This window comes from Cavia porcellus, unplaced genomic scaffold, assembly GCF_034190915.1.
Source record: "Cavia porcellus strain 051 isolate PalLab524CR breed Dunkin Hartley unplaced genomic scaffold, mCavPor4.1 scaffold_6, whole genome shotgun sequence".
Classification (NCBI taxonomy): domain Eukaryota; kingdom Metazoa; phylum Chordata; class Mammalia; order Rodentia; family Caviidae; genus Cavia; species Cavia porcellus.
The window spans coordinates 101,845,602-101,858,342 of record NW_026947489.1 but is presented as its reverse complement, the minus strand read 5'-3'; the positions used below and the strand labels follow the sequence as shown (position 1 = coordinate 101,858,342).

General features: G+C 51.1%; 1 protein-coding gene across 7 annotated transcripts in view; it reads left to right on the top strand.

Moving 5' to 3' along the window:
* Positions 1–12,741, top strand: part of Mical2 (microtubule associated monooxygenase, calponin and LIM domain containing 2) — a 204,407-nt gene that overhangs the window by 37,420 nt on the left and 154,246 nt on the right. For all 7 annotated transcript variants that reach the window (XR_001200303.3, XR_010048412.1, XR_010048411.1 and 4 more), the window contains exon 3: positions 6,302–6,632. Coding sequence is in view for 4 of the 7 variants with exons in the window: in XM_063251901.1 (XP_063107971.1) it covers positions 6,369–6,632 (264 nt within the window). In the remaining 3 variants the exon portion in view is untranslated. The remainder of the gene's footprint in view (positions 1–6,301; positions 6,633–12,741) is intronic.

Here is a 12,741-nt window from a genome sequence, read left to right as displayed (position 1 = left end):
TGGGGGGGAGTCACTGCAGGGACAGCTGGAACTTGAGAGGAAGGTGCCGTCATCCCTCTGCTACACTGCAGTGGCGAGGAGCACAGCTCTTTGGAGTGGGGCCGCATATGAACTTAAGGTCCTTGTGGTCTGCAGAGCAGAGCTGCTGGGAGGGACCTTGGTGCTTACCTATTAACGATTTGAGCCAATTCCTTAGCACAGCACCAGGGCTTCCTTTTGCATCAAGGTGGCCCTTCCTTTTCTGGAGGAAAGAGCACTGCTGCTGCTGCAGGGTTGGGCAGGCCTAGGGGTCAGGGCCTGTGGGTGCCAAGTGTTGTGGGACTTGCAAAAGACAATGCATGAGGCCCGCCTCCCGCGCAGAGAGCAGCGTCAGGGAGGGACTTGGAGTGAGTCTGCAGGAGGGTGGGAGGAGAGTTGAGTGTGCTCCATGTGGGAAGTGGGGAATACAGCGGAAAGCACAGCCTGATCCTTTATTGTTGGGTTGCACTGTACCTTCTGAAGCCACATCTTGTTTCTGACCCTTGTAGACTCACCAAGCCTAGAACTTCAGAGACTGGAACTTACTTGATACAATTTACACAGCAGCTTCAAATAAGGCAGACCATGTTGTTTCCATGACATGGCTTATAGGAACCAGAGATTGAGAGTGTGGATTTTAAGTGAAATGGACCTGAATGCATATTTTGCTCATGACCTGGGTGATATCAAGGAGGCTGCTCACCCCTAGAGTCTCTGCTTGCCTGACAGACAAACGGGGTCCGATGAGGACCGTAAGGCAGCAGGGCTGGCGCAGGTGCGTCTGAAACACAGTGACCTCAGAGAAGTGCCCATGTCCTCATGAGGACAGCAGGTAGGGAGAGCTGCCTGTGCTTGGTCGAGCTCTTGTCTCTCTGTCTTTCCAGTGACCGAGTGCCCAAACTGCAACCCAGTTACTTATTGCCAGGTGCCAGTGCTACAATTAAACCTGAATACTGAAGCATACATTTATACATTAAAAGAAAAACACAGTGCAGAGCTTTCAATGATACAAATAGCGCGCTGCAGCACGTGTGCCATAGGTTCACCACCACCATCCTAGAAGGTCCTGAGGAGAGGCTGAGCAGGCCAGGCAGAGATACGGAGCATGGGTGGGAATCCTGGAGGAGAAAGTTAAATGCATATGTATCTGTATGTATAGACACATAGGTAGGTACACAGATACATATACACAAAACCTAAGACCCACAGACACACAAGCATCTCTATACACACATACGACAATAACAGCCACATGTGACAAATTTTACAGTGAGTTATAGAAAAGAGAATTGGGCAGTTCTGAAATTGGCCTCCTTCCTAGCACTGTGCCTAGTCCACACCCCGGTGTCTCCGATGCCAGGCAGTGAGACACTAGAGAAGGGGACTGACTCACTGAGTCATCCAGGCCTGTCACTGTGGCTCCCAGAGGGAGTTAGTGGGGGTGAAGAAGTGGGACCATTGGAGCCGCTCCTCATTGAGAGGAAGCTGGGGCCCAAAGGATGAGAGCCCAGTCAACTTGGGCTCCTAGTTGACTTGGAGCCTCTTCAGTGCTCCTGCCTTAGGCCCAGGGTGACAAAGAGGATGTCCAGGCTCTTGATGCAAGTGGGACCTTGTTAGGACTCTCACAGTGCATGCATGCAGCGGCCTTCCTGGAGGGGACACAGAGTGTGTAAGGTCCACACGCGTCAGGCATCCTGCATGGAGAAGGCTTCCAGCACCTGTACTTGATCTCAGGGGCCAGAAAAGAAGCATAGAGCCCTTTGGTGACAGAACTGTCTCTGGGGAATGACTGAGAAGACTTGCTGGGCTCTCTTGCGATAGCGGGAGTCAGGATGGAACAGGTGGCTGCAGGAGGCCGTGCAACTCTCATTTGTGGAGCCGACAAGCTGGGCACCCCTGGCTAGGACAAGGTGCTCTTTTACAAGGTTCCTTTACAATCACGAGTTGCTCCTTTTGGTTTGAGAGGGCTGCTGAGGGTGCTGGTAGATGCAAACCCAGGTGGCAAGAAGGGTCTGCTGGCCCCACCTGTGAGCCAGGTGCTCCTGCCCTGGCTGCTCTCTGTAGAGATGACGCAAGAATGTGAGGCACTTCCCACGGCCAGCGCCCTGGCTGGCTCCCGTCTCCTCTCAGTGTCAGATCCAGTCGCCATGAAAGTATCTTCCGTGTGTGAGGCTCAGAGCTGGAGCTGTTGGCCCTTTCCCCTGCCAAGTGCCAGGTGCACGCCCCTTTGCAGTGCTGAGCTTCCCTGTGCTCTGTGAAGTCCACCCCACAGATGGGAGGTTTCAGTAGGGTGGTCTGGCCTTGTCAATAGCAAGAGAGTCTTGTTCCTAGGTTGCACTGAACTTTTAAAACAGAGCTTGTCTGTGGGCCTGGAGGGTAGCTTCGAGAGGTTGAACTTTTCTTTTGGGCTGAGCTGCTGCTCTGGGGGAAGGTTCTGTGACCCTTCCTGGACCCCCTTGAGTTTTTTTATAGAACTCTACCTTCTCCCCATTTGGTAGGTGGTGAGACTCAGGAAGGCAGAGGGTGTAGGTGTCCTAAACATGGGACCAGGAGGCCTGGCTCTCATTCTGAGAAGGGCTCAGGGACTCTCAGACCTTGGACTTATCTCCCAGATGCCACCAGTTGAGCCCATCACCAGTGCTGTCACCTGCAACTTGAGACCCTGTGTGCTAATTTGTAGTGGCCAGAGGCAGGGAAGGGAATTGCTCTGTGACTCATGAAGTTGCATAGACAGGCGAAAAACCACAAATAAGGGACTCCAGTTGGCAAAATCCAAACTGCTTCAAGGCTGTTCTTGGAAGCTACAGCATCACATCTTGTTTTTTTCCCAGAAAATGCATAACCTTTCATATTTCTGGCTAGTTGGTTCTATTTCTAGACCAAATTCCAAAAAAACCAGCAGCTGGGTGGTAGTGGGCAAGGCCGCCCTTCATGAGAACTAGCCATTTGCGCTCCTCTGAGTTAACACTCTGGATTTCTTTCTCTGGGGTGCCCACCAAGGGTAGCACACCCGAGTTCTCTGGAAGCAAAGGCTGGAAGCTCAGACTCACTGAATCCTCGGAGCACTGGGTCAGCTCATGACCAGCATCACCCTCTACATGTGTGCCTTCAGTTCATTGCTAAATTCATGCTTTGTGACATTCCCCACTTAACATGTGAGGGGCTTAAAACCCAGAAGTTCAGTGAGCTGAAGGCTCCATAGCTAGGAAGTAAGTTTGAAACCTTGGTTTTCTAAATTGAAAGCTTTGTTCTCTAGTTTTAAAATATATGTAATTCATTGACCTGTGAATGTCATCTAAGTAGTCACGAATTGTACTTCTTTTCCTCCTTCCTTTTGGCTTGATGATGGTAGGGCCATTTGAAGAAGAACAACACCACGCAGCTGCCGGGTGTTAAGTACATCATATATCTGATCTCATTTATCACATATCACCCTAGGAACTGAGTAGTATCGGCCCCATTTTACAGATGAGAAAATGGAGGCTGAGGCAGATGAGATAACTTGCCTAGAGCCAGTGTGCTTGTAACCAGGTGCACACCCAGGTCTATCTAAATAGTCTGATGTTTTCCCACGAGGACAGCTACCCAGGGTGGGTGTCAGCATCATCTCTGACTTAAATTAGCACGGTGATTGTTGAGAGCCAGTTGTTTAGATCTGGGGAGGCAGGTCTGAGCCTGGCACAGGCTGCCGGGGTGCATGTCCAAGGCTGCGCCTATCTCTGCCTGTCACCCATCTCCCTCCACCTCCCCTTCCACCTCCCCTTATCTCACCAGAGATAAGAGCTAGTTCCTGGGCTCCCACGCCTGCCCACCTCAGCTCTTTGGCTTTCTCTGCACAGGAACTCTAAGATTAAGTTGTTCCTTTTCCTTAAGGAAGCAAGTTCTTCCAGTTTGTAAATTATTGTCTGGGACTCAGATCGGCTTGATACCTTGAAAACTGATTGATGTGTGATATTAGACAAGGAGGAGTTAGCAACTTGGAGAGGTGATTTACAAAACTTATTTTTTCCAACTTGCTGCACCCCCCCATCTCCCCCAGAAACATCTGCCAGCAGGGACGGGCATAGCAGGGGTAGCAGCAGATGCTTCTTGGGGCCAGGCTCCACCCGCAGCTGTGTTTCTTTCTTCCCCTTGTCCTTATCACCTGTCTCTCATAAAAGAAGAACAGGAGGCGTGGCATGCAGGTGGCTTGTATCCAGCAGCTTGGGCAGTGAGGGTCTAAGCTGAGCTTTGGTCTGAGCTCTGTAGTTCCAATCTGCCCACCCTCAGAAAAGTCTGTGCATGGAGTAGCAGGCATCCGCCAGCCTCTGCTTCTGCTGTTCATGCTGGCCCTGAGCTAGCTCCTAAGATAGATAAGCTTCGGGAATGTTAATAGACTCGGAGAAGCAGATGAGTCCTGCCTTCTGTGTATGCTCTCTGGGCGGCCTATGTGGCATGTGGGGAAAGTGGAGACACTGAACGAGGCAGTGTTTACGTGAGGGATGCCAAAGCGAGCAATCGCGGACATTAAAGGAGCCGAGAGAGCATCTGCGAAGAAGTCTGTGTCTCATCTGGGCCAAGCAGGGCCCACCCTCCTAGCCTGTGGAACTCCTTGAGTGGCGTGGATCAGGCAGCCAGGCAGGGCCTGCTGGAGTATCTGGGCCTGACTTAGGTGCGCCAACTGATGAGTCGGGGAGCAAGGGGTGTGTGCGGCTCAGCCTCCAGCCCAGCACTGTGCTGGAAGCACTTGGGGGAAGCAGAAGGAAGGGCAGGGTCCTATCTGAGCTGTCAGTGCCTGGTGGTCTGGAGGGGACACGCCACAATATGTCCTGGTACCTGTGCATCCCTTGCACACCTCAGGAATCCTGCACTGGAGGCACCTTGAACGTACTGCCACCCTGCCCCAGACCTGCCCTTTGCAGACTCCTGCCTCTCTGGTGCCTACTTGGCCTGGCATGTCCACTCCCCAGTCTTCTTACAACCAGAGCTTTTTTTGTATTTCCACCCTCGATGGCTCTGTGGACTCCGCCAAGCTCTACTGAGACCTGCTGCTCTGGGCTCCCTGCTCTTTGTTCTCAGTGTATGAGCACTTGTCGGCCGGCTTGCCATCAACTCTGTCATCTAGCCACAACTGCCCTGTGTTGTCCACTTCTGTATCCCCAGGACCTAGCACAAGGCCTGCCACTTGCTAAGGCACCAGTAATTGTTAGTGAATGAATAAGAGATTAGGGACTAAAGTAAATACTATTCTCCATTGTGAGTACTGTAAAACCAGCCCACCTTCCCGATGTGCCCTAGATAACTGTCCTCATTTGGGGAGCACGCTGCACTGCTACCCCGAGGGCCTTGCTGACCTTCTCCTGCCCAGCCCTGTGGCGGAGCCGTCTGCTGACCATCTTGTTGACCCCTCCGTTCCCCTGACAGTTGGGTCAGCTCTTGCCCTTCCACGTTGGCCTTGGAGCTAGCTTTGGATTCTGGAAAAATAGCTAGTGCTTTGGAAAATCAGCTCTACTTTATTTTTGTTCCTTTGAAACCTAAATGACTTTCTGAAGAAATATCTGAGGTTAGAGTGGTGCAGAGGGAGGATCGGGGCCAAAACCCAAGTGAGCTATTTTCGCGATGTGAATGAACAGCCATCGCCTCATCCAGAGCACTTGTCCCAGACAGCGGCCAGCCCACGCACAAGCACAGCCGCCTCTCGTCTGTGCCCACATGTCTTTTTGCCCCTGCCTCTGACTGAGCCCAGACTCACAGAGAACTTTTGGGGAGTTGCCTTTGTCACCTGTGTAGGAGAAACACCTGCTCTCTGGTGACAGTGATGGTGAGACTTCAAAATGTCAGGTCTAAGGACAGTGGGATGGTTGCAAACCCTGGAGCTGAATGTGCTTTGGGCCTTTGTGCACAGAGGTAACGTGGCGAGGGTGCGTGTGTAATAGTCAAGCAGCTCGTGGTTTTCAATGGAGCTGAGCCTTGGGTACTTCCCTGGCTTTTTCCTTCCACTTGTCACTATGTGCAGAGCCATCTGGCTTGTAGCAAGACTGACCTGCACATGGAGACTAGCCAGTGCATACGGAGCTCCGTTCAGTCTGTGGTTCTTTTCAACCAGAGCGAGGAGTGGGTGCTGGGGAGAAAGAGATTGTCAGCGAGGTCAGATGGGATTGGAAGTTTTCCAAAGATGACCTATGTTTAGTGTTAAGCATTATGGTTAGCACCTTAGCATCTCAAAGGAACAGCTTCTGACACAGCTCACCCCCATCCCACCCTCACGCCTACCAAGCTCACCTCTCTCCACCTCTGTCCGCAGGTGGGACGCGTCCCAGGCTGATCCTCTCTGTCCTCTCCACGCCTCCGCTCCACGAGCCTGCTCAACCATGGGAGAGAACGAGGATGAGAAGCAGGCCCAGGCGGGGCAGGTTTTTGAGAACTTTGTCCAGGCTGCCACATGCAAAGGCACCCTTCAGGCCTTCAACACACTCACCCGCCTCCTGGACCTAGACCCTCTGGACCACAGGAACTTTTACTCCAAGCTCAAGTCCAAGGTGACCACCTGGAAAGCCAAAGCCCTGTGGTACAAACTGGACAAGCGTGGTTCCCACAAAGAGTACAAACGAGGGAAAGCGTGCATGAACACCAAGGTAAGGAACCCCAGCACAGACATCCCTACCCCACCCTAGGACAGGTGGATCTACATTTGGGACTTGGGGTCTGTTACTGTTCGGCTCATTTGAGGCTCTTACTGGACGTGGGTATGAATGTTGCATTGCTCTGCTCGCCTGAAGGTGTCCTTTGTCTCTACGTGCTCTGCTCATCCTGGCTGGAAGTTTTCATTTTGTCGTGGTGACCACAGTCCCTCTCTTGTGATCCCTCCCTGGGAGGGAAACCAAGGCCAAAGGAATGGAGCAAGGACTTCATCATTCTACCTCTGCTCATCTCCAGTGTCCACTGTTCACTGAAGCAGCTTTTATGTGCTGGGCATGGTGTGTCTGAGATCTCACTGACCACCTGCAAGTGGTCCCGTGGCCCACTTTAGGGATGTGGACACTGAGAAATCAGTTATTTCTCCCAAGGTCACATGACTAGAAGGCACTCTTGGTCTATCTGGTACTGAGCCTTAGGTCCTGTGTTCCAAGAGAGGTGTCAGTGGGGAATTGTGTTCCTCGGCAAGCGAATATTTTAGAACGATCCCTTGGCCTTTAATCAGTTGACTAAGAAGCAGGGTCTTGGTCCTCGCCTCCCTTTCCCTTCTCTTCCTTTGGACACCCGAGTTCCCTGCATCCCCACCTCCTCCTGCAGATGCTGCCCACGACCACACTGTAGCTAACCGGCCCCCATTGCTTGGTCCAAGGCAGCACCGTGCCCACAGGGCAGCAGTGACAAGGAGCATCCCACCCCTGACATCTCAGCAGAGCCGCCACAGTGGGCACGGGAAGTCACTACTTGCTGGTTGGCTCCAGAGGGCTGTCAGCCCTGGGCATCAACAGGTCCAGGCTGTGTGTTTAGGCTGAGACTGAACATACTGTATTCAGTCCTCTCGGGAGGTCACTCAGCCAGAGCCTGTGGAATTCCAGTCAGTGCCAATCCCAGGACAAGAGGCTTGAGCTCTCCATGGCGATGGGGCCTGTTGTGTTTTTGTTTTGGTCAGGAGGAGCTGCTGAGTCTACCGTGGGATTCGGCTGCTTTGCACTGCCCTAGGGAGACAGCTGCCAGGCTCCCCAGAGCCCGGGGCACCCGAACTGTCCAGGGCATGGGAAGAGCATTCCAAGGGCTGGAGGAGACGACCCCTCCGTCCCGAGCACAGAGCTGTCCAGGTGGGGTCTGCCTGTAGCTGGCCACCTCCAGCCTTGGGCAGGGGCATAGGAGTGGTAAGGAAAAGGGGGAAGAGTGTGGCCAGTGCCTCCTTCCCTGGTTGTACCTTCATGGATCCTAGTTCACTGGGCAGCTCTTAGGAGTCAGAGAAGAAGAGGGCACGTTTAGCTGTGAGTTACCCTTCTCAGTAATTATACGTGTTGGCTTTCTTTTAAAAAAGAAAACCCAATGCATACATGCAGCTCCATAAAAGGACTCAAGTGACTCTGTCCCAGGGAGTTTTCAGAGGTTTTTGCTTTATTAGTAAATGTCATCAGCCTACTTTGTGGGTGTAGGTCTGTTTTGATGACCTAAAAGTGAACATTCCAAAAAATTAAGCCATCTGAGGGTCTGGCCACCGTGAAAATAGCCTTCTTTCAAAGGTTACCAATGGGACTGTGCATGTTGGGGCATGCCTCTAGTTCAAGTACACTAAGAGGCTGAGTCAGGAGGGTCACAAACTTGAAATGGCCAGACCTTGAATCAAAATAAAAACTAAAAAGGGGTAGGGATACAGTTCGGGTAGAGACCTCTTGTTTCCATTCCCCAGTGCGCCCCCCGCCCCCAATCTTTCTCTCTCTCTCATACACACACTCACATGCACACTTCATTCATTAGCTGGGTGGTTCTCTGGCCTGTCTGGCCAGCCCCCATCGTACAAGCTTTGATGGCTTAAAACAGCAGAGTCCTCACATCTCATGGTTGGCAGATCACTGTTGGCACCTGAGGTATGAAGGAAAAGAAAGGTCCTTAGGTAGCAATGCTGAGGAGTGCTGCTGCCTACCGATGTGTATGCCTTCCTTACTTGGGGGAACAAACATCTCAAATATGTGATAGCCCATCTCCTTCCTCTGAGGACGGGAAGATACATTGGAAAATGCATGCTAAGTAGAGATTGTGGCTGTGCAAGGTCCCTGAGTGGCACAGTTCAGAAAGCCAGTTCAAAGTAACCAATAGAACCAGGACATCACTCACCCACAGCAGCCGGGTGGTCCAGATGCGCAGTCTCCCTGTCCTGGCTCCTTCCAGCCGCGTGTGGGATGATCCACCTGTGCTGGCACTGTCCTTCCCGCTGCAGATGACTTCCCTCCATGCCGGGAGCCTCTGGTTCATCTCTTTTTGGCGCCACAGCCCACAGGGCAAATGCCTTTCTGTTTCAGTGCGATACTGAAGCAGTCTCAGGGAGGGCTTTTGATGGGCCCACCCCTGGATAATGGTGGCCAGAGCCAAAACCACTGCCTACTGTGCTTGGCAGCTCTTTCAAAGGACACGATTGACCTGAACAGAAACCCGGTCTCCAAGGACATGGGTGTGCAGGACAGACAGAGGTGTCCCCTGCAGTGACATTTTGCTTTTGTTGTGGTTATAGCCTAGGCGCACCCCATGTTGGATTCATGTGTGGGTGGTTAATGTCCAGCTCGATAAGGCCAGTGCTCAGGCTTCTTATTGTGAGGGAGGCAAAACCCACAGCAGAGAGGACCTGCCCCTCCTGCCACATGAACAGGCACTGTGTGGCTTACACACTGTGTTGACATTTCCTTTGGTGTAATGGTTTACACTTAGTATCAGCCAAACGAGAAATACTGGCCTTGGCATACATGTGGTGGCTCACGCTAAGCCAGGTCGTGCAGGTGTGTCAGGTGCCAAGCACAATGCCAGCTTCCAATTGGCAGAGGGCAGGGTGGGGATAACTGCAGTTCAGTCAGACCTGTATCTTTGCACAGATGTGGCCACATCTGGGTGGGTTTGTGTGTGGGCATCTCATAAGCATTGAGCAGCCCCTGCTGTGTGCTGAGCACCGTGCTGCTATATTTGCACCACTGGGAGAGTGTGTGTGTGTGTACACATGTGTGCACATGTGTGCATGTGCTACTGGTGACAGGATACGGAGACCAGGGTCAATTCATAAAGAAGGGCTTAGGTGGGGGCACCATGAGACAAGGAATGAGCCAGGCGGTCACTACAGTGCCTGTAGTGCCAGTTGTACAAGCTAACTGGAGATCATTGTTTATTACTGACTATTCTTTATGAGAGGTTCATCAGACACTTGATAACTCTTTCCCTGGGTGTGACTCTGGATCCTAGTGGACTAAGGACCAAGCCAAATTCCTCTCTCAGGACTGATGGAGGCTCTGTATAGTTCCCGGTTATCACAGCCAGCTGGGCAGTGTTACCAGAGAAAGCAGCCATAAGCCTGCAGTGTATAAATCAGTAAGGGATTTGCCATGTCACAGAGCCATGGGCCCTGGTCATTTCCTATATAAATCCTCAATGCTAAGAGGAACTAAGGAGAATGGTAAATATCATCTCTCCTTTCAACAAGTGTCAAAGTCGGAAGTCTTTAGCTCGAGCAGGGAGTTGCTCTACTGGGATCTGAGTTCTTTCTTGGTTTGCTTTTGTATTCCTTCATGTATTCACCCACCTGCAGGTGTTTTTTAGTGCTGTCTACTTTAACCGGGAAAAATGGTTAGAAAGGTGAAAAGAAGTGATTTTCCCCTGAGCTTTGGGTAATGGAGACTGTCTTTTAGCTTCTTAAGAGTCCTGTGGCCTTGGGCAACTTACTTCATATCTCTGTAGCATTCTCTGTAAAATGAGGGTGATAATTGTACCTACTTCATAGATTTATCATGAAGCTTAGAGAAGGCAATACTTGTAAAGTGTCTAGACTGTTGCCTAGTAGGTAGTAAGGGATTAGTAAACATTCAGCCATTATTATCACTAATACCCTAAGTGCTGTGAGAGAATTGAGTGCACTGGCTCACAGAAGTAGTAAAAAACCGGTAACTGTAACTGGGGTCTGTCTGTCATGCTCATGGGGTCTGGGAATGCTTCCTGGAAGAGGAGGAATGATGTGGGGCTTGACAGGTCTTAGTTATTTCTTATTGCTGGGACACAATACCCAACACCCACAAGTTAAAGGAAGGAAGATTTATTTTGTTTCATAGTTTGTGGAGGTTTCAGTCCATACTCGCTGGCCCTAAGGCAGAGTGATATGGCAGAGGGGCATCACAGAGGAGAAGCTGCTTATTGCATAGTAGCAGGAAGCAGAGAGATCAAAGGAGGAAGATGGGGAAAAGCCACACCCCCAGTGACCCACCTCCTCCAACCAGGCTTTACCCCCAGCATCACATTTGTCTGTAAACTTGTCAGTGAACTAACCCACTGATGAATACTATGCCTCCATGATCCAATTGCCCCCCCCCACCAAGGCCCCTCCTATGAGCACATGAAGGTTTGGGGGAACATCTAGGCATAAACCATAACAATAAGTGTGTGGAAGTTTGCCGTATAGAGCTGAGGAAACACAGGCAGAGAGATATTCCAGGAAGGAGCATTGCTTGTGCAATGGGGAAGGGCCTCAGGACACAGAAGAGCATGAGAGACAGCAGAAGGGATAGGTGCTGGGAGATCAGGGACAAAGCTTTCTTGGAGCCCAGCTGTGAGGAGAGATGCGTACAGAAATCCTGGAGAGCCTGTGACAAAGAGTCCCCACCGTGGGCCCTCCCACCAGTGCAGCCTGGGCCTCACCACACTTGCAGAATGTGACTCATCGACCTTGTCACCAGCAGGAATGGAGCCGGTGACATGAAGAAACTCATTTGTATTCTTTTTAGAAAGATTTGCCTGCATTTTATGAGCATGCAGAGGAGTTCCCTACACCTTTGGTTACCTGGTTACCTTTGCCCCTGAACTTGCTCCTGCCCCCTTGGCTCTGCAGGACTCCCCCCCCCCCCAGTTTGGAGCCTAGGCCCCTGGAAATGCTCACAGCCCATTGTGTCCTGTGGCCTTTGATCTGCCTTGGTGGAGCACGGTGGGGACACAGAGAGGTAGGCAAGCGGGAGTTGGGGTACAAGGGTGCAGCTGAGAGTGGAAAGTTGCTATCTCATGCCTGGATTAACCTATCTGACATTCCTGACCTCTGAAGTCATCACAGAGGCTGTGCCTGCCAGGGCAGGCCAAATACCTCTTTGCCTAATATGGACAGTTGTGGGCATAACTGATAAAGCGGGGGGGGGGGGAGGGGTTGGTCTCTAGGCTGTGGAACTACAAACTGAGATGAACTCTGGGTCTGTCCACTTACCTGATAGTGAGCAGACGTCACTACTGTACTCCACAAGTTCCCAGCCTGGAAATAACAGGTCACTGGCCACTTCACCTTGGGGGGAGCAAGTGGGGTTTGCACCGGTGGGCACTGAACACCGTACATGAACGAGCAAGTCAAATCCAGTTCCTAACAAATAGTCCTGAGTAGAAAAACTCTTCTGGCTGGCTTCATAGCAGGTAGTTAATCTACATCTGCTGTGGTGCATTTTATGAACAAACAGTCAGCTCTCTGTATGCACAGGATTTGCATTCGGGGATTCAACCAGCCACAGATAGAAAATATTTGCAAAACTTTTTTTGTCTGTCTTGAACATGTACAGACATTTTCCTTATAATCATTCCCCATACAATACAGCTTAACAACTTCTTGCATAGTATTTACATCGTGTTAGGTGTTTAAGTCACGCACAGATGATTAAAGGGTATGAGAGGATGTGTGCAGGTTAAACGCAAACACTGCACCATTTTACATAAGGACCCTGAGCACCTTGGAGTTTGGTGTCTCTGGTGGGGCAGGAGGTGAGGGAGTGAAGCAGTCCTGGAATTGGTCCTCATTGTGACTGATGGATTGATTTTTTTTTTTTTTTGTATTTTTTAAAGTTTTTATTTAGAGACAGAGGCTCAATAATCACTGGACTTGAACTCACGATCCTCCTGTCTCAGTCTCCCCCAAGTAGCTAGGACTCCCAGGCTTTCATGAGAAATATTTATGTATGTAGTTGCTCTGCACTGTCGTTCCACCCACAAACGTGTCCTGGAGCATGCTCCCTGTCAGTGTGGCTCTCTCTGGTTTCC